Genomic DNA, 22,988 nt, shown 5'->3' with positions numbered 1-22,988 from the left:
TACTGCTTTTACTATTTTAATATAAGACCTGATACTATCTATTTTAGCTTTTAAACAAGTTTTAAAAAGAGTAATAAAAATAAAGCCAATACTTCCCCAACCCCCCCAAAAACACCCCTAAAAATATATAATGATGCAACTATATAATAAAATATCTTTAAATTTCCAAATGTAAAATTTCTTTCATGTTAAGCAAGTAATCAGTAAGTACTTCCATACTCCTCAATATCCCTCATTGTCCAGTACTTATCAATAAGAAGAGCTGGAAATGGCTACACTGGCAACTATAGTGTTCCTATATTATTTTTTACTAGGTTTTAGCAGGGGTGTCCAATATTTTGGCTTCTCTCGGCCACACTGGAAGAATTGTCTTGGGCCACACATAAAATACACTAACACTAACAATAGCTGGTGAGCTACAGAGACAAAAACAAAAACAACAACAAAAACACACAAACAAATCTCATAGCGTTTTAAGAAAGTTTACAAATTTGTGTTGGGTCACACTCAAAGCAGTCCTGGGCTGCATGTGGCCCATGGGCCGTGGGTTGGACAAGCTTGTAGGGTCCCTGAGTCTCCCTGAGGCAGCAATATCTGGTCAGTATAACTGAGTAAAGGATGTAATTGTTTGCTAAGGTAATTCTGGTTTGCATTTTGAATTTGGCATTACCTTAACAATAACTTGTATATGATTCTTTCTCTTTTGCTAGGTTATGGATTACCTGTGAAAAAGAATGCTCATCTTTGTATCTGTGGAAATGAGCTCAATGTCTGATATCAAAAAACTACTCAACAAGTTTGCTGATTTATTTAAAAAAATATTGTTGCTCTACCACTCTTCAAATCATCAGTCTTAAAGTGAGCTCCAAATGACACAACAACTTGGTGGGTGATGTGAGATTAGGATTATCCTAGGATATGTTACAATCTATCAGTTTAACAGATAGTCTTTACTTTTTTTAAAACATGGTCTCATAGTTGTGGTTGATTTCTCAATTGAGTAAATATTTACTAGTTTATAATGTGGTACTTAATTTTTAGTTACTTGGTTATATTTATCTGTCAAACTGCTTACTGATTTTATTAGATCTACCAAATGCAAAAGGAGATAACATCTACATTATTAAAATTATATATTTTAAAGATGATTTCTATGTCTCTACTATATATATTTTTATTTGTGTGAAATCCTGGACATAAGAGGTGGGGAAGCGCACTGGTACATTTAGCAGCACCTAATTTCATGAGTTTCATACTAGGTGCCAAGAAATTAGGTTGTCCAAATATTTTGGAAGCTAATTAAAACTGAATCTGCTGTTCCTTTTCTACCTGTTATATTTTACTCAAGGCACCTACAATGAAACTTTAAAATTAAGTAGAGAAGAACTTACCTAGGGATTTGGAAAAATAGTTTGCCATTTGTCCACTGTTGCAAGACTGTCGTTTATGTCTTTTTGTTGACATTTCTGTGGTCTTCCATGGTGGTCTTTTTCTTTTGTTCAAATTGCTAAGAACTTCAAAACTATCAGGATTCTTGTCAAAGTTAACACATTTGCTTAATTTACTATTGCCAAGATGGTCAGCAAATTCATCAGCTGAAGGATTATTTGCTTTAGCATTTTCTATTTCTTTAGACGGCTTTTTAAAAGAATTTTGCCTAGCAGAATGAGATCTTAAAGTAAAGCGCTTTGATTCTTCCACATGAGTCTGATGAGTATTTCCACTGTCAGTAGATTCAGGAGAGTAAATGATTGTATTTAGCTTAAAAGTATTTCTGTGTTCAAGACAGTTGAGCTTCCTCAAAAATATTCTACAGTCTTTTAAGGTTTTTGACCTCCAACTATTAGGACATACATTTTCTAGTCTTGGTCCCTTTTGAAAGTCTTTTTGGCTGCAATTTGTTCCATTCTCTTTTGCTTCTGACTGAAATTTATTCTCGAAACTAGCATGTATTTTGAAGTCAGGCATTACTACCCTCTGCTGCAAGTCACCCCTGATCTCAGGTGGCAAAACACACTGATTATCTACTATGCTTTTTCCTTGGAGTGGGATGTCAGCATTTGTTTCTCCCTCAGTCTTATTTAAAAATTGGTTCTGGCAGAAAAATCTTAAGTTTCTCCTTTTAGAGTTCCAGTCAACTGTTCCATGGTTGTGCAGCTTTCCCTCTCTTTTCCACCTTTCATGATGCAACCTTTTAAACTCAGTCCTTTTTAATCTAGCTATTGCTAAATTACTTTTCACATTTAAGAGTGGAGAGTTAGCCACTTTATGCAGTATATGCAATTTCTCTGCTGATTTTGAAGGAGAAGAGAGTGCAAATTTTTTAAAGTGCTTTCTGAAGGGGCTGGCATTAAAGTCAGAATATTTGGTCCCTAATTTGATTCCCCTGGTATTTATTACTTCCAAAGGGTTTCGGGCATTTGCTTTTCTAACTAGTGAAAGAGACTGTGTTTCTGTTGTTTGCATAAACCAAGTACAGAGTTCATTCAAATCATACTTTTTCTGAAAAAGCATTTTTACAGGTGAAACTTCAAGTTTTAAAAGACAAGTTTCCAAAGGGCTTGCTACTTTGAAATGATCATTTTCAATGTGTTCTCTTTTTTTATGAATACAATTTTCAGCTTCATCTCCACTTACTTGCACCCAAGCATTTGTTATTTGCTCAAATCTATTGTTTAATTCCTCTAATAAGGAATCATTTGAAGCAGAAGTAGCCCACCACCTGAGCAAAGGGTTTGATGAAATTATAGGATCCAAGGATACTTCAGAAATAGGTACTAATTTATTATCTTCCAAACACTTTTTTGCATTCCGTGAAAGTCTGTTTCTTGGGGTATCTTTGCAAGCTATTTTCATCTTTGAGTGCCTATGTTTTTCCTTCTGACTTTTATTTTTCTGCAAATGCAGTTTATATGATTTATGGAGCAGAGCATTTCTATAAAAAAGTGAGCTAGAAGATGCTAATGAATGTAAGAAATGCAGAGATGGTTTTCTATCCCTAATAGAATGTCTCAAAGGTACAGTAGCAATCATACGTTTTGATCCATTTTTAAATATATCAGCTTCAGTATGCCTTATTTTATCCATTTTAGTGCACTGTTGGTCATACTTTTCTTCAGGCAGTTTTTTTCCTGACGTATTATCCTGTTCTAAAGGAGGCAAGCAGCTGCTAATACTTACTTCTCTTTCCTGAGGTGAAGTTCTATTAATAGTCACAGATATGCCAGAGATTTTCACTTTTGCCGGTCTACCAGGTTTCCTACTTATTGCCAAAGGCTTCTGATTTGGTCGAATAATGTTCTTGGAAGGCTGAGGTATCACAGATTTGTTCTTGATGGGTCTCACATATTCAAAGCCAGACCCCAAGATCTCACTTTCAGTAGTCAAGCTTGCTACAGCACTTATTCTTTCATCCAAGTCAATTTTGTGTTCACTATTTCTGGGACTATTATATTCGGTTGGAAAATCACCAGTATTATTGTTTAAAGACATAAGGTTGCTTATGTTTACCCTTCCTTCAGAAACATGCCTTTTAGTTCTTCTTGACCTTCCGTAAATAACAGTTACTGTAATACTCTTTTTATAAATACCTTCTTTTACTTCTGATATGAGAGATTCTGGGCTTTTCCTTCCAGCACTAAAGGGCTCATTCTGGCAAACAGTGATGTTTGTTTGATCAATTTTAGGCTTTGGTGGTCTTCCAATTGGTCGCTTAATCTGTTTCACAACTTGGGGACCTATTTTTTTTGGTCTACCTGGTTTTCTTTTAAAAGATGGATCAGTAGCACTGCTTGAATTGTCCTTAGGTTCTTCTTGTGGCTTATCACTATTTATATCGCCTATAAACATTGTAGAGGATCCTGCAGTTTCTTTTGCATGATTGAATTTGTTTAGTTCTCTTTGAAAAGTATCAGTATCATAATGATTGGAGTGATAATTTTCAGAGTTCACATTTGAGATATCCTCATTTGTTTCTGTTTTTTCTTCAGTTACATGATGGGTTGTAGGTTTTTCAGAAGGGAGAATGACATTTGAATGGGAAGTGCCAACTGAAGTTAAAGTATATTTGACTCCTTCACTACTTTTAACCTCAGATAAAAACATGAGTTTGATAGGACTAGAATAGTTGGAAACAGATGAACTTTCAATACCTTCATATTTTGCTGGTACATTTTCAACACTGGAAATCAAGCGACCCATATCTAAAATAGATGACTTTTTCAGATTTTCAAGTCTTTTGTTATTCAAATCCACTGTAGGCATGCAATGACCTTTGATAATATTGCCGGATGCTACCACAGATTTTGATAAGCTCTGTTCTTTGCATGTCATTCTATTTAGAGTAAGAGTCATATTTCTGCCAGCATGTTGGTCTTTACCATCAATTTCTATCAATTTCTTGGATGCTTTATATCCTTCTGATAATGGCTGATTATTCCAGGATTTTTTGGCTATATTAATTGTATCTTCCAAACGCTTCACAACAACTTGTAAATTAGAATTCATTGCAATTTTGTTTAGGTCTATATTGTGTGAGCTTTCAATGTGAATATTTTTCACTGGATTGTTTTTTATTGTGGATTCAGATACTTTTTTGGCTTTAGGGGATTTTTTAAAAACATAATTATTTGTTACATATATAGAATACCACCCTGGAGGCACAATATTTCGTTTAGTTCTGCTCAAAGGTCCAGAAGCATCATTTCTCAAAAGAGTTTGAGTATTACCTAACTTTGGATTTTTCCTATGATTTTGCAAAAATTGTTTTCCATCTGCAGATTTCTCCTGTGGCTTTCTTATGCCCATTTTCTCAGGGGAATTTGTTTTAAAGCTTTCTGAAAATGCATTAAAAGACAAGTTAGTTTCCAAACTATGAAGAGGTAGTTGCAGTGACTGTAATGCATAATTTGGTGAAAATGATGTTTCAGCATGATTTTTATCTTGAAGTCTTTTAGAATTTTGTAAAGAAGGCCCTTGGTCATGATAGAATTCTCTTTTGTCTGATGAAAATATCTCATTGTTCTGTGTCAATTTCCTTGAACTTTTCTCGGTGTATTTTTTTCTTGTAAAATTTTCATCAAGACTAGCAAGTTCTCTTTTTATCTGTAAAGACTGCCTTCTAAACATGGGTGAATCAGAGGAGTTGCGCATTGCAAATAAAGTTTCTTGACGCTTTCGAAATCTTGTCTGAATAATTTTATTTTCTACCTTTTTATCATGTTGACTCAATAATTCCATAAAACTATAATCACTGGCTTTTGCATTATGCAAGAGAGATGTTATGAAATCTCCCAATTTTAAATCATTATATGTATTATAATCACTGCTAGATAATTTTACAAGGCTTGTCATATCCGTGGTTTCTATTGATTTTAGTTTTTCATTAATGCGATCCATTAAATCTTGAAAAATTACAGCAGTTTCACCTTTTTCACGATTTGTAGTAGAATTATTGCTGTCACTTGAGAGTAAAGAATAAGAGTTACTGGATTTTTTAGTTTTAAGTATTTTATCTTCATGATCACTCTTATTGCTGCTTATTTCTGCTGGTGTGAGAGATGGAGGCTGGTTAATGTTTGCTTCAAGTTTGTTATTTTCTAAGGCTGAAATCTCTGAGATGACGTCTTTCAATTTTTCAAATCCTTCAGTTTCTACAGGTGATAATGGTGGGGGTGAGGGACTTCGAGATCTACAGGCATCTTTAAGAGTGACTGAAAGATCACATACTTCCTTTGACAAAAGAGGACTACGAAAGGCTGATTTTGTAGAGTGAACGTTTGGTAACAGTCCAGAACAGCACCTGTGAGAATTATAACTGTCTGCAATTCCTCTATTCACTACTGGCTTAACGTGTTCAACAGTTACAGTTTGGCAAGATAAACAATGTAAATCTTTAATACAGACTGGCAGAGGTTCTAAACCAGGGCTTTGTTTTTCGTTTCGTAAACAACCTCTTTCTGCCAGCCTATATTCACAACTACAGAACAGAGCATATAAATCATCTTCGATTAAGGGCTTTTGAGATTCTGAAGACACAACACATGATGTATTACAACAGCAAAGAGAAGCAGCATTCTGCTCTTGGACTAGAAATTTCAACATAGCCAAAACTTGTTGCTGGTGATGTATGCACAAAGATTCCAAAACTTTGTTTAATGCTGATTTTCTTTTTTCCATTTTAGTAGCTTCCTCTGATTTTGCATCAACAGTTGAACTAAAAATAAAAATCAAACAAAAAATGAATTGCAGCAAAAATACCACTATAAGGAGTTATAATTTTAACAGTGTTTGAAAAAAGATATTTTGGTATTGCTGGACTCCTGACTCCTAGAGAGCTGCAATAATGGCATTGTGATTATTGTTTAGCAAAAATATAATGAAGCACTGATAATTAATTTCCTATGACAAAGTATAAGTCAAAGCAAAGCCCTATTTTTGCAATATAAAAGCTGATTATACATTTGATTACATTTATATATTAATGTCCGTTTTTAATGTATTAAGAATATTTAATGGAAAGTGCTTCAGAAGGAGTTAAATTTTTATAAAGTAGCCATTTTATAAATTATTCTGATTCATATATCAGTCTACATTAGTGCAAATAAAGAAAATAAAATGTAGGAGTACAATCTTTATTTAAAATAGATATTTTTTCCAAGGCAGTGAAAATAATAAAAGCTTTCCATAATCACAAGGAAAATTAAGGGATTTAGATTTTATGTAAATATGAGAATGTCTTTCCTAAGATTAAGGTGCAGGCGTTAGCTATTTAAAAATAAAATCTATTTTTAATTGATGTTAAATACTAAAGTAATTTCATAAAAGCTAAAGGCATTACTTACCTAATTATTAAGTTTCAAATGCTGGAAAATGGCCCACTACAGAAACTAATATACATCTAACTTTAACTAAGAACCGGGCTTGCTTATCAACCAATATAGAAGTCTACAAATTTTTTTTTTAATCCAATACCAGCAGCAGGAAGAATAAAATATATTTAAAGAGTTCTGTTTCAGAAAAGTATCTATTTTAATTAAACATATCACCAAACTCTGTACATGAAAATTGCCTTTCACTTACAGTTTATTACATTTGTTGTTTTTAATAGTTCCTGATTTCTAGAAATTTTAAGGTTGGAATAATGCTGATTATGAACTACTATTGAAGAATGTATTTTTGTTTAAATATAGAATTATTATGCTCATCTATATTAAAAATTATAAGATTTTTACTTTAAAACAGGAAGTGGAATATTTTTATTTTGCTGCCTAAAACTGATATAGCCTGTTTCAGAGGTAAGTAATATTTCACTTATATTTTATAAAAATTGTTATTTGAGTAGCAAAAATAAGGAAGCAAATTTTAAACATGTGATCAAAACTTTTCTGGAAAAAAAGACAACTTTACTAGATTCATCCAATGTTTCACTAAAACTAGTGATCTGACATAAAGAAGCTATCAAAGTGAGAAGAGATGTGAAATTACAATAAAACTTTTAAAGTCCACTGCCACCTCTAGACAGATGAAGATAGGACAATGACCCCAGTATCCTTTCCTTTTTGAAAATAATTTTTTATAAATTTTGTCATGGTTGGGAGTGTAAAATGATGCAATTGACTCCCAGGATTCAATTACATAGTTTTAAAAAATATATGTAGAGAGCAAGGGCAGGAAGAAATGGTAACTATCAAAGATTACAATATTTTTTTTCCAGCAAATTAAAAATGACTAATTTTCACACAAGCAAAAGAAAACCCAGAATGTTGTGAGAGATGATGCACTTCAGTAGTTTCTAAAGTGATGTTATCGCATAATAAAGAGAGAATTTACATGTTTCTTGGAAAAATGTTGTATTTTAAAGATTAATAACTGTTCATAACTCTTCCTGAAATGCTCAAAGGCTTTTTTCTGTTAATAAAGCCAGGTATGTGGCATAAATAATCAAAACTAATGACTAGTGTTAAGTATTCTGAAACAACGTTATAATATCAACTTGATTACGCTCACAAAATTACAAAAAACACTGCTTTTTATATCCCTTTTCTGACATTCTAAGCAAAGCTTTTAGAGTTTTCTTATTCAGCTTATTAATAATGGAATTTCAAAAATACTATGGTAGCCAGTAATTCCCATCTAATGCTATAAGAACAGCTTAATAAAGGTATAAATTAGATATTCAGATATTAGATTCTATCTTATGTATCAGATATCAGAAAACTAAGATCTCAAATTACAGAACTTCACAATATGCTTATTTGGCTTCAAACATTCTCCCCCATATTTCTTGCATGTTAGGATCTTGAAGAAAAACCTAGTAATGAGTAAATAATAGTTGAACACACATATAAGTATCCAGTCTAGAATTTATTCTCAGGTGATTATATAAGGTTCTAAAATTGTATTTTTTTTGTAGATCCTTTGCTTTTAAAGTTTTCTAACCTTTTCCTGTTTGATTTATAAACCAAATATCCTGCCTATTTTTAGTATGTTACTATCCATTTTGCCCATTAGAAACTTGCTGGAATATTTCTTCAGAAAAAGTAAATTAGAATACTATATTTAATAAAACTGCTTCCTAAAGTAAATCAAAGAAGTCAGTGTAGTCAGTTTTTTTCTTTTCTTTTCTTTTTTTCTTTTACTGAATGAGTAAATCAATCACACACCAACAGTGTTGTAAATTTAAGTGCAAAAGCATTGAAGTGCTTTACTACAAATTACAACCTAGAAACACGTTAACTGAACAATTAAAATTCATACAATCAGATTTAGATATATAACAACACAAAGTAGGAACAGAATTACAGTACATTTACAACACAAGACAGATACATGAATTCATTAGAAAATATTGTAATAAATAATTCATGAATTATAGTGCAATTGATTTATGCATAAATATAACTAATTGCCTAACAATCAGTTTATATTAACAAAATCTGTCAAAATCAAGGCAGCCACAGAGTTTTACTAAATTACTGCGACAATGGAAATACTGCAATTAAAAAACAAATACAAGTATTTGTACTGTAAACAACTAAAAAAATCAGTCTCACTAAAGTTAGTATACAATTTAATATAAAATTGTCATTAGCTACCAGAAATGGTTTAAACAACTTTACTGAGCAGTAGTTTTCTAAAAACAGAGGCACTGTTTTTTCTTTTCCTTCTTTTTTTTTTTAATATAAAATACTTGAGGAACATTCAAATAAGTAGAAAGCACATAAGGGTTGCTTTCACCTTCATTAAGTCTGCTGAAATGGGATTTTTCAGAAAATTGTCAATTAATAAATAGTAACTGGTAACTAAATTCATAAAGTACTTTGAAAGTTTAACATAAAGGTCATCTTAATAGAATCACTGGGGAGAAGGGGAATTTCCCTGCCTTTCCTAGTTTGTATAATCAAATGTTAACTCAATAATAGAAATGTTTTGTTTCTTTTAAAAGTTATGGGTTGATTATTACCTATAAACTATCAAAAAATATTTTAATTTACTATTTCTGACCAAAAATAAATAATACAAGTACTAAAATGCTGCAAATTAACTATAATATTACCTATAAAACTACTGATTACTGTGAAGTCAATAGCAAAATGATCCCTGATTTATGAATCCTGTAAAGTTTTTGGTCAGGTCATCTTTTAAATGATACAAAAGTTTTCTGTAAGTTTCCCTTTACTATAAACTTCTCAATCAATTTATTAATGTAAATATAGTGTGAGGAATAAAAAAGCTCAATACAATATAAATATTATGTAATGCATTCAAAGCCCCCAAAGTTTTCCAAGTAAAATTCTGTATAAAGAGGTCAATAAAATTGTTTTGAAATATGTACTTTACCTTTAACTTTGCTTTTCATTGGGGGAAGGGGGAAATATACTAAATAATCCAAGTTCGGGCCCTCACAAAATATGGCTTAATTCTTTAAAAAGAAAGATGACCCTGACATCTGCTGTTCTGTAATCTATTATGTATATTTTCTTGGGGTGAAAAAAAAAAGAGGATTCATACCCTAGTGTGCAGGTAACATTAATAGCTGAAGAGGGTTAAGTATAGATCTCAGAGACCAAATAACTGCTTGGTTGTTTCTCACTCTTCAGTTTCTTTAAACATGTAAGCAGTTTTAAAATTTAATAGCTGAAAATCTCTTTAGTATTACACGTATATATGATTATTAAATACACACAAACACAAGTGTAAAAACACAAGTATTTGACAAGGTGCACTTATTTTTTAAATTCAGCTAAAAGTATTCCTTTTGGACTTAGGAAAACTGGCTTAGAAAAATGATCAGAACCTGAATTTTAACAGAGAAAGGGGGCACTCAGAGAATTTTGAATACATAAAGCAAATCCCTATTCTTTATATGAAGGCATATGCTTTATAACATTTTGCCACTACAGTTGCATACTCCATAAATCCAACGAGGATACTTTGACCCATATTTTAAAACTGCTATGTAAAAATGACCAGTCTCTCTTATGAGTCTAGTAAAAGTTAAAATGCACTGCCCAGCTTCTAACTACCCAATTAGTAGAGAGTTTACATTACTGAAAGTTCAAAACAGCTTCAGTGTTAAATATTTGTAAATCTATTCAAGACCCTGAACAAACTGCAAATTTGGTTATTAGCAAAATGATAATGTATCGCCCACCAAAATGAAATCTGCAATTCATTTTGATAAACTGAAAATGTTTTGAAATGTCACAGCAGCAAATATATTAAAGTTACACTGAGGTTTTTCAATAGTAGGAGTGTGTCACAATCCTTAAAATTTAAAGTAGTCATAACATCAACTAACCAGCACATTTAAACCAAAATTATCATTCTCAAGCTTTTTCTGTGCACATTATAAACATGCTCTAAGTTGCATTCCAACTTTCTTTTCTAACCTTACACATTAGCTTATTTTTCAAATGAAAAACAAAACTAAATTATTTTAATAATTAAATTTAAATTATTTTTTGTTCTTAGTACTCCATCTTATATTAAAGGGTTCTATAGCTGCTGGGGTTAACTATGTGTCAGTTTTTTTTAAGTATACCTTATAAACCCCAACTTCTTGCTAAATCAACTATTAAATGATAAATATTAAATTTCATTATACATATCCTTTAAGGTTTTCTTTTCTATTCCTGGTGGATGCACTTGAGTGCATTTTGTATTTCATAGAATGCACTGTAGTGTACTAATACTGTATATATTAATTTTTCTTAGTATGGAGATAGCTGTCTATTTAAACTTTGATTGGTTGTTTGACATACATACAACAACTGTTAAGTATGTTGTATAGAATGTCTATAAATATGAATATCATATTTCCATTATAAGATGGTTCAACTGAATGGCTGGAATGGTCTTTCACCAATAAAAATGTTTCACTTGACAATTACTCGTTTTCCCACAACGCTTTATGCTATTGACTACTAAAGAAAACCTGAATCTTTTTCACCTATTTATACAAGGATTAAATACAAACTATCAGAATTAAGTAAGCAACTATATAATTCTGTCCACAGTGAAAACCCTGAATAAAACTTTTTTTCAAAAGGCATGTAAGTGGTTTTTGAACTGTAAAATTTCATGTCTCCTGTCAGAGTGAGCATCTGTAATTCCCACATGTGTGTATATAGACACACAAATACACACCTGTGCACATACACACACACGCAAACACACACACACACACACACACACATAAACATTTTCCTAACAAGTAATCTACACAGGCTTGCTGCTGTTTTTGCAGCTGCCAGTCCCTGAATCTGTCATATTATATAACCCAGTGTCTGGTAATCGTAGTTTCTTCTTCGGAGGAGTCTTCAGTGTTCCAGATCTTTCTTTTACCTTGTATTCTAAAGTGCTGTGAGGTACCCCATAAATTCCTTGTGCTTTGGAAACACTCATTTTTCCGCTCATTACCATTGCAATAGCTTCTTCCATTATTTCATGATCATATTGCCGATAGCGGCCACGTTTTTTCCTGGGCTGCTTACTGTCTTTTCGATCTAATCCATCTTCAGTATTTTCAGAGGTTCCATCAACTGTTCCATTTTTAGAATTAAGACACAAAGGAGAGAGGTCCCCATGTAGAAAGTAAGAGTCAACACTTGAGTGAGTTACAGGCCCAGAACATTCTATTTTGTTCTGTTTAGGGAGTATATTTTTCAGTTTTTGGAGAGCTGATCCTTCTAAGACTGAAGAGGTTTTGGAAACTTGATACATAACATCCAGCAGACCAGAACCATCAGGTTGTGATTTTGAGACAGAACTTACTCGTAGCTGAGGAATTTTTAACTGTACAGTAGGATTTGAAGTTTCATATTGGAGGCTTTCATTTTTTTCTTTAAACTGAGTGACCATTTTCTGTAGAGTTAGCTGATGGAGGTAAGTGGAAGCTGTTGGGAATTTTAATTCTGAGGTTTCAAGTAGATTGAGTTTACTTTTTTCTGTGCGCTCTGCTTGAGCTCTTGCCCACAAGGCTACTTTTTGCAGCACTGCACAAGTTTCTTTACTGTCCTTATATGAATAACTATCATGGAAATCTCGAGTTTTGTTTTTAAAAGATGCAGGCTTCCCTGCTGGTAAGGCTTCTAAGTGAAGAAGTAAAGTTTTTTGAGGTATGCCATAAAGTATGCCTGCTTTATTTATGTCCAGTGCTCCAGACTGAATGTCTTTCAAAGCTTTTGAGAGCAAACCATCTGCAAACTCAGCACTTCTTTCCACATAGTCCTCTCTGTTTCTGTGTAGTCTCCTGGATGGATGGAATGAAACGATGGTAAACTGATGCATGAGAGACTCTCACACAGCTATGGAAGGGGAGGGTCCACTCCTTTATTATACTCCTTGCTTAGGTAACATCACTGCTTATGACACTTTTAAGTCTGTGAGATGTAGTAGTTACTCCTTATCAAAGCAAACGCTACAGTCCTGGTAGGACAATGTGTCAATGATACGGTGGCCTCAACGGGCAGACCTTCCAAGAACATAAAATCCTAACTCAGTATTTGTAAAAATATTCTCATGATGTTGCTATTCCTCTGACAGATGCTTGCAGAGCAACACTTATAAATTTTATTTGTACAATTAGAGCTCCATTATAAAAAGTACCCCAATCCTAAAGGAGTTTTTGTTAGTACAAACGTGACGTTACCGCTAAACAAGTAATAAAAGAGTCAACCCCTTTAAAGGAAATTTGTAGCAGCAGGAATATTTCCAAACACAAACATCCCATATTTCCACAAGACTAATTTTTCTTTAGACAAGAGCTTAAAACTTGAAACAAGTAGATAAGTTATATTTGAATAATTTAGATATTATAAATGTCACTTCTATTTCAAATGTATCATTGTAATTTTCAAAGTTTCTCAAACAGAAAGCTTATTATACCTTACGACTCACTACTACAGCCATAGTTGAAACAAATTACAGTCTACCTCTAAGATTTAAACGTGACAAAAAAGCTTCCTGTGCAGTTAGTTAATGGGAAGATGCAAAAAAGTTGTAAAAAAAAAAATAAAAAAATCCAACAGAACAGCATTTCACTACTAATTATTTATTTAATGATTAATGACATTTTTCAAAACATGAAAGGACTTTTTGTGGTGATTACTAGATACATTTAAGTAGTTTGCCACCACATCTAAAGTGCAATAAAAAAATCTAAACACTATAAACTAGCGTTAATAATTAGTAAGTACAGTGCTTTTAGAATTTGTTGTTTTAAAAAATTAATAAATTACATATTTCCCTTAAAATTGCCTCCTGAGTATTTAATATTCTCTTACTCGTCCTGCTTCTTAGTTTGTATTCTATGATTAAGTTGGTAGTTCATTTTAGTAACATGAACTAAAGTTTGGTGATTGTTCTGATAACTTTTCTTTAACAGAAAGAATAAAAAAGAAAGAGAAAGGACAAATGAAAGGTATGAGAGAGAGACATGAGTGACAAAAATTCTGGAGGAAAACTATATACGTCAATACTACTCAGAATAGTATTAAGAGTTCTCTGCAGAGATAATTTTATATTAATACTAAATTATATTTCCTAGATATTGCTTACCCAGCCACTGAATTTTCAGAAGAAGGATCACATATGGATGACTCTTCAGATTTTATGCTGGTTTTCTTTGTAGAGAGATCTAACACTCCATCCCCTATAATTTTTGCAAGAGAAAAAACTTTATATTTGCAACAGATAGGCAATCCTTACATTTTAATATTTCATATTTTGTTGATCTACTAATTCATAACACTAGTATTTGATATGTGGCCCATTACCTACTCATCTTAAACGGGTTTAGGAACAGGATATGACTGGGAAGGCACTATATAGGAAAAAAAGAACAGAGAAGGAGCTGGCATTGCCAGGTGACAGGAAGAAACTAACTAAATATATGATATAAAATTTGTCTACGATAAACTTTTAGTCACCTCTGCACCATTTTGTAGTGAACAGTCATTGATTGCTCATTCACGACTGTTTTCCATTCAAAGCTACCCAGATAATGCTTTGGGAAGGTGGGAGTGATGTAAATTGTACAAAACGGAGAGAGTAGAAAATGTGATGATGAGTAAGAGAATTGAATAATTAGCATTTACTAGGGCTAGCAAAAGGCAAACTGTGGCTGTATGTATAAACATGTATTTTCTAGAACTCATAGTGTAAAATTTTACTCTTAAATTATTGAACTATACAATAGTTAAATCATTGCCTACATAATATATTGTGCTTATATCTACGACTAAAGACATAACTTACGATAATGCAACTTTAGAAAAATAATGTTATAAAATGTCTATGCATGTTATTAAAATGTAATTATTATATGACATTTACATAAATAAAAACTCAATGATTCAGACTTATTGTTAATCTGGCATGCTTCAGGATCAAAAAGGATAAAAATAAACCATGAATTTAAAACCCAGCAAAGAATTCTGTGAATGTTTTTACTGTTAGCTAAAAAACTGCAAGTTTTAGCTACAAGAAAAATTATTATTAAAAAATACACATTTAAAAATATACTAATTCAACTGGGCTTAAAAAATTCAACTGGGTTTTACTGTAACCATAATCAATCCATGAAATATGTATGCTCCTGGGCAGATACAAAGATGAAAAATAAAACAAAACATCCTATCTATAGCCTCCCATACAGACTTTGACAATAATTTATTGAGTGCTCACTATGTGCAAAGCACTATTTTAGGCACTAGAAGAGCATAAAAAAAAAAAAAAGTCACACAAACTACCTATTGTCATAGTCATTGTCATAGTGCTTAGGATCTAATGAGATAATTCATACACCACCACAACCAGCACCACTACCACCAGCAATTATGATAGTGCCACCCTGGAAAATAACACAGAGTAAGCTGATAGAGTAATGAGGGTGGGGCTGAGAATGCTGCTGTTTTATACAGTGTAATCAGTGCAAGATTCTTTGATTTGAACAGGGCCCTGAATAAGGTGAGGGTCACCAACTAAGCAGATACATGGGAGAATGTTTCCGAAAGAAGAGTCTGTATAGAGGCTGTGATATGGAACCATGTCTGGAATGTCAGAGGAATAGCAAAGGCCAGGGTATCTGAAATGAAGTAAGCCAGGCCAAGAGTGAGCTGAGATCAGAAATGTTGTAGGAAGAGGTTAAACAGGGCCATTGGGCCATGGCAAGAACTTCGCATTTCATTCTGACAGAGACAGGAAGCCACTGGAGGATTCTGGGTGGAAGACTGACATGATTTCAATTCAGGTTTTTAAAAGATCAATCTGCTATGGGAGAATGGACCGCAAGGAGCTAAAGGTGGAGCAGGGAAACCTGCTGGGAAAGTGCTATGCTATTTCTCGTTTCTGGGCTTTCACACTTGGAATTGGTTTCCTCTGCCTAGAAGATTAGTACTCCTCTCCTCCTGACCCCCGCCTCACCTCCACCAACCCTCCTAATTCTCACCAAATCTAACTCATCAGCCCCACTTAGGACACAACGTACAGTTGGTTGATCAACATAACAGGTTACTATACCAGTAACACTTACTTATAGTATTTGGCGGGTTGTAATGCTAGTTGTTCATATACCTACCAGTGCTAGCCACAGACTATAAGCTATGTGAAGGCAGAGACCATGCATATTTTATTCATCAATATATCCCTGCTGCTTAGAATAGTGCCTGGCATACAATAAGTATTCAATAAATGTTTGCTGAATAGAATTTCAAAGAACTGGAAAAATTCAGTGTGGCTAGAGGTTAGAGTCCACAGATTAGAAGGGTAAAAGGGGGAGACTGAAGAAGCAAAGTACCTGGCACAGAGTATCTTGAAAAATTATTAAATATAGTTTATTGCCCCAGTTTACCCAACCAGCTTAATTTTAAGCTTAGTCTCCAACTCATCTCAAACCTCACACGTCTCATGTATCTATGTAACTACTTGAATTCCCTCAAACGTGCTACGCAGTGTTATGCCTCTCAAATTGCAGTACCTTGTTCCCTCTGCCTAGAATGCTCTATCTATTCGACTTGTAAAACTTCTACTCATCAAAATTCTACTTATCCTTAAAGACTCAGATCCCCCGCCCAGGCAGAAGATGCTTATTTTGTCTTCCGGCGTGGACAGCATCCTATAACACTTATGACACTATCACGCAATTATTGATTTATAAATCTTTTTCTTCCATGAGACTGAATCCCTCAAGGTTCAGGATCTTGACTTATTAATTTGTATTACTAAACACTGGTAGAGTGCCAAAAACTACTAAAAGGGGAAAGAAATGTTTTCTCTGTTCTATCATCTCATTTCTCTTTTTTGGCAATTAAAATTTTACTACTTTAAGAATAAGAAAGGATAACTGCCAAACCCATACTCAAGTTTATAACTTTATTCACTAATTTTGATTTTGCTCATTTTATGTACAGTTTATGGCATATAAAACACATTCTCCTAAGTCTGTTACTCTTAGTCTCAGAATGAAGTAATGAAATTTCCCCCATTCTAAGCTCTCTTAGACTTGATATGCTCCATTTAAAATTATTTCATAAAATAGAAATTATGAAAGGAGGTACAAGAAACCCTTCTCTCCTTTACAGATACTATAAAAACTAGGCTGCAGCTCTCTACCTAGGGCAATAAAGGTTTCTTTTCTTTTTATGGACTACTCACACACAAAGCACTAACTAGCGCATTTTAATCTGGATGAGCTACATATAAGCTCTATTCCATCTTTCAGAAACCTACGCAAATAGGCTTATACTTCTGATTCTTTCTCTTTAGGAAGTCTAAACAATGACCTTATTGAGAAATGCTTTTATCTCTTCTTCATAGCCCTTTCTCCACATCTAGGCTATGTTAAAAGTTTTATTCTAAAAGGATTTGACAAATAAAGTAATACAGTATCTAGTGAAAATGAAAAATGTACTCCATCATATTTCTGTCACATTGCATTAAAATTCTTTCATCAATTAATGTCTACATAGTAAATACAAAATACATAAATATGTAATAGTTCTAGTACCATTAAGAATTTTAGATCAATTTTAGTTATCTACAGAAAATCTCACTTTTTGTTAGCAGTATTAACCATCTATACTATTTTGCTGATAGCATGATTCCCTTTCTTCATAAAGCCTGTAGTTCAAGGGCTGGAATAGCCAAAAGAAGTTACTCCTAGGATTGTCTGAATTAGAAAAACAAAAACAACGAGAGAGACAGTTTGGGAAGGATAGAGAAAGCCCAGGAATTGCGGGGGTGGGGGAAGGATATTTTCTTGTTCCTCATAATTTACATCTATCTGAATGGTGATTACATCACACCTTCACAATGGAGATATAACTAGATTTTGTGTGTACATCATTCCAAAGTACTAAAATTAACTCAAAATACATGATAAAAATCTGCTTAAAATCAACTCTTGGTCACCTCTCCCACCATCTTGTAGTGAATAATGTAGATAAAACTAAGCACCCAGCATGCTATTACAAGATAATACAAACTAAGTAAGGTGGAGGGGGAGGTAATTAATTCAATTTGACTACTATATTCTCTGCAGTCTATCTTATTACACTGTAATTTATTCCCCATTTATTTACTGTTGGTATTCAGGTTGTTTTAGTTTTTCATTGTTACAAACAACGCTGAAATGAATATCCTTCTAAATTTTTTTTGTGTTCAGGTACAATAATTTCTCTAAGATAAACTATCAGAAGTGCTGAACAACAGATATTACCAAATTTATTTCCCACATCCTTGATAACAGTTGGTGTTGCTGTGATTTTTAATTTTTGGTGAATAAGTAAACTTCAGGATTAAGTGAAAAATAGTGTATTTATTATGCCATTTATGTGAATATTAAAGCACACAAAACTATTTTGTTTATAGATACATAAATAGGTGGTATCACTGGTTGCTTCCAAAGTTAAACAAAAAGATCTAAAAGGATCTTAACTGTATTTCTAGAAATACTTTAGTTCCTTAAGAGAAGACAAATCAGAGGTAAATATGACCAAATAACACATTTATTAATTCTGGTTAACAAGTACATGATTATTACTTGTATTTTTCTGTATATTCAAAATTTTTACTAACATTTAATAATAAATACAAAATTGTTTTCATTTACTGGTTGGAGATGGGTCATTTAACATTATAATTTAATTATTTCTGATCAAACACTATTGTAAAATGTACAGAATTAAAGATAAGCCAATCCAATATTTGAACAAGGTCAGGTAATTGTCTATATAACACTACCAGAATTAAATTTAAAAATAAACTGACGTTTCAAAAATTGAAGTCATGGCCAAATTGGGCAATTTCTTGAATACTGACACTTTATTGGGTTAATTTTTAGTTAAAATTCAGATTTCAATTTTTCATTTATAAACTGTTTTCTTTCCTGTATTGTCATGCAAATTTCTGATAAAGGATCTATTCAAAAAGGACAACTGGAACCTTCATAATATAGAATTGTTTTCCACCCCTCCAAGGAAATCATTCTGTTTCATCTCGTCTGGCCTTTTGCTAGTCTCCTCTCTAGGAGATTCTTATGGTTTTGTTAATTATATTCGACTGATTAATAGAAAACATTAGTAACTTACATTAAACCTAATGTGTTTAAAACTATTTTTCTATAGTGTACTTAAAGTGTTCGAAGCATTTGTTACAAACATGACATGTCTTAACTCATCCAGTTCTCACAACAACTGGATGGCATAAATAGGTATATTAATGTGCAAATTTTATGGTAAAACTGAAAATGAAAGAGAAATCAACTACTTGAGAGGCTGAGATGGAAGAATTACCTGAGCCCAGAGTTTAAGTCCAGCCTGGGCAACACAGTAAGACTCCTGTCTCTTAAAAAACACAAAAACAAAAAACAATGTGGCCATATGCCATCAAAAATCTTAAAAATGTTTACGCTCTTCTAGGTATCTATTTTAAGAAAATAATACTTAACATAAAAAAGGTTTATATACAAAGATATACCGTAGACTATACAATTTTTTAAAAACACTAAATATTTAACAAATGGTTACATAAATTATGGTTCCTTCACTTGCTTGAGAATTAGATTTAACACTGCCATTAAGGCAATTAATAAAGCATGAGAAAACTGCAAATGCTACTGTAACGTTTTTAAAAGGTATGATATAAAAATCTGATATACAGATGATGTAAACATGTAAATGCAAATGCTACTATAACATTTTTAAAAGGTATGATATAAAATTTGAAATACAGATGATGTAAACATGTTTTGGATGTAAAACAAGAACCCCCAAATAAAATAAAATATAGAATAAACTGTGGAAGTAAATTTACAAAAATGGGAACAATGGTGATCTTTGGTTGATAAAGCATTGAGCAGTTAAAATATGTGATTGTGTGCATGCACATACCTAGGTATGTATGCGCCTACATACACATTTACACATACTTTTCTGCCTTTCTCAAGTTTCCATAATAAAAAAAATCCGTAAACTTGATTAGCAAAAAATCAACAAAGTGTAAAAGCATTCCCTGGGTTTATCCAAATTTCGGTTTTAAAAATTTGAAGTCTCACGCTCACTGCAAATAAAATTGTTTTGATTGTTACTGTTTAACTATGTGGTTTCAGTCATGGGAGAAATAACACAAGAGTAGCACATTATTCCAGCCTTAGGATTGGTTTTTCCTTCATTTGCCTACCTCTGCAAGTCAAATAGTATTTTTTTCTTTTTCTTTTCTTTTTTTTTGAGATGGAATCTCACTCTGTTGCCCAGGCTGGAGTGTAGTGGCACAATCTCGGCTCACTGCAACCTCCACCTCCTGGGTTCAAGTGATTCTCCTGCCTCAGCCTCCCAAGTAGCTGGGATTACAGGCACCCACCACCATGCCCAGCTAATTTTTGTATTTTTAGTAGAGGCAGAGTTTCACCATATCGGCCAGGCTGGTCTTGAACTCCTGAGCGCCAAATGATCTTCCTGCCTTGGCCTCCCAAAGTGCTGGGATTACAGGCACGAGCCACCATGCCCGGGCTCAAATAGTTTTTTAACTGTAAGTTATTTTCTTCCCGATGTGTTTTATTTTGTATATATATTGCTGAAATACTACAGAATTCGTTAATCTATTTATTCATTACGATGAGATGATATAAATCACAGTAAAGTGCTTATAGTGAATTTAAGATGTAAACATTTATAATAGCAAATTTAGGAAAATGCCACAGATGAAATTAAAATAAGCCTTCAACATTTCCACCAAATGCCATTTTAGACTTTTACTGTAATTCTTTTTTCTTTCTTCAGTTATTCCTGCAAGTACTGAATTAAATCATGGCTTCAAAAGGCTTCAAGTCAGTACCTATGAAAAACATTTTAAAGAACATGTTCTCTTTTATCCTCTATATTACATTACCTTATTCTGTAAAAAGTTTTAGCCAAATATATTATTTAAAACAGTTTGTATACTTATTGCAACGTCATAGTGGAAGATTTTTTAACCATACATTTGGGACTCCTTGTTATGCTCCTCCAAAAATTACTTTTAAAAAACCTTTTATAAATGTTTTACATAAAAGTACAATCTAACTATACAGTTTAATGAATTTTCATGAACTCAACGTTCCTGTATAAAAACTACACCTACTTGCCAGTGTCAACCCTGACACTCCCCCACCTCAGTATCTTCTTGTGGTCACTACCTTGCCCCTACCCCTACTATCTTGACTTTCAACAGCATTGTGCGTTCTTTTAGATCCAGCAATTTCACTTCTAGGAATTTGTCCTGAAGTAAAAATTAAGATTGAGTTTAAAACCTTAGCTCAAGAATGTTTATTTATATATAAAAGACACACAATATGTGACCCTTCCATACTATTGAGCTAAGTAAATGAATTTAAGTATTAAAATGATTCTGCAGAAAAATACTTAGTAACATAAGGATGTCAAAAATATAAATTATGCAAACAGTTTACAGAGGATATATATCTCATGTAGTAGGTCAGTGGGGCTGAGCACTGCAAGTGTGTTTTGTGCACATGTAGATATTCTTCAGAAAATGGTTTGGAAGGACTGAACACAGGAGCACCTGCAGATAGCTCTGGGTGGAAGAATACAGGATAACTGTTATTTTCTTCATTTTCTTATTTGTTTTCTAGTTTTTCTACAGTAGGTAAAGCTAACTTCTAATGCCTAATTTGCATAGAAATTTCTTGAGTCCAAAATGTGTTTTTATAGTTGGTATCTTCAACTAGAATCAAATAATGTCTCTGTGTTACATTTGATTCTTAGTGTGATACATTTGATTCTAAGGTTATTTATTTTTGAGATGGAGTCTTGCTTTGCTGCCCGGGCTGGAGTGCAGTGGCATGATCTTGGCTCACTGTAACCTCTGCCTCCTGGGTTCAAGCGATTCTCCAGCCTTGGCCTCCCGAGTAGCTGGGATCACAGGTGTGCACCACCACGCCTGGCTAATTTTTGTATTTTTAGTAGAGATGGGGTTTCACCATGCTGGCCAGGCTGGTCTTGAACGCCTCACCTCAAGTGATCCACCTGCCTCAGCATCTCAAAGTGCTGGGATTACAGGCGTGAGCCACCATGCCTGGCCATGGTCTCTAATTAAGTGCAGCACTTTCCCCAATTTATGATAGGGCTATGTCTTGATAAACCCACTGTAAATAAAACAATATAGTAAGTCAAAAATGCATTTATATCCCAATACACCCATTGTAAAATTGAAAAACTGTAAGTTGAACCATCTTAAGTTGATGACCATCTGCACTGTTTTCCTGTGGTAGCATTTACTTTGCTTTAAAAAATTTCTTGTATAATAATTCTGATAAACTTGGAATTGGCAATAAAGCAAGTAACTCAAACTTGGATTTGATAATTCCTTTTCACTCTTAAAAATTATTGCAGACCTTAAAGACCTTCTGTTTATGTGGGCTATATCTACTGATATTTACTGTAACAGAAATTAAATAAAAGGATTTTAAAAGTATTTATAATTGATAACAATAACGCTAAAAATGTTACTGTTCACAAAAACATTTATGAAAAACGTTTTCAAAATGAGTAAAAAGAATTATATTTTAAAAACAGTTTTGCAGACTCTTTAACGTCCAGCTTAATAGAAAACAACTGAATTCTCACATCTGCTTCTGTATTGATTGTGTTGAGATATCACACATCATGTAGCTTCTGGGCGACTTTACTATACGCACTTGTGAGAGGATGAGAGTAAAAAGAACAAATAACATACTATTAATTTTAACCTGGTATAACTCCTGAAAGGGTTTCAGGGATTCTTAGGGCTTCCTGACTATGCTTGAGAACCAGTGGTCTAAGAATTGTTTAGATCCATTTTCAACATTTTTGGTAAGAATACTTCACAGGTGAAGTGACATATCACGAGGTACATAGTCTATTTTCAATGATGCTCAAGTGATCAGTGTGTTCTGATGGTGACAGTTTGACCCCTTTGTTGTAAAGTTCTCAAAATAATCTTTCCTCTAG

At 33.0% G+C, this 22,988-nt stretch overlaps 1 protein-coding gene across 10 annotated transcripts in view; it reads right to left on the bottom strand.

Moving 5' to 3' along the window:
- The window catches only part of LCORL (ligand dependent nuclear receptor corepressor like), a 186,430-nt gene that overhangs the window by 29,051 nt on the left and 134,391 nt on the right, over window positions 1-22,988 (bottom strand). For 3 of the 10 annotated variants that reach the window (XM_058430325.1, XM_058430326.1, XM_058430327.1), the window contains 2 exons: window positions 14,062-14,155; window positions 1,392-6,214 (listed from right to left, as the gene is read on the bottom strand). The exons of 1 other annotated variant lie outside the window; for it this stretch is intronic. In XM_058430325.1, coding sequence (XP_058286308.1) covers window positions 1,392-6,214; window positions 14,062-14,155 — 4,917 coding nt within the window. Of the gene's footprint in view, window positions 1-1,391; window positions 6,215-8,602; window positions 12,755-14,061; window positions 14,156-20,293; window positions 21,574-22,988 lie in introns of those variants that run through there. 6 more of the 10 variants (XM_058430329.1, XM_058430328.1, XM_032135502.2 and 3 more) reach the window with 6 other exon arrangements.

This window comes from Hylobates moloch, unplaced genomic scaffold (assembly GCF_009828535.3).
Source record: "Hylobates moloch isolate HMO894 unplaced genomic scaffold, HMol_V3 SCAFFOLD_17, whole genome shotgun sequence".
Taxonomy (NCBI): Eukaryota; Metazoa; Chordata; class Mammalia; order Primates; family Hylobatidae; genus Hylobates; species Hylobates moloch.
The sequence above is the reverse complement of the archived record's forward strand: the minus strand, read 5'-3'. Positions and strand labels throughout refer to the sequence as shown.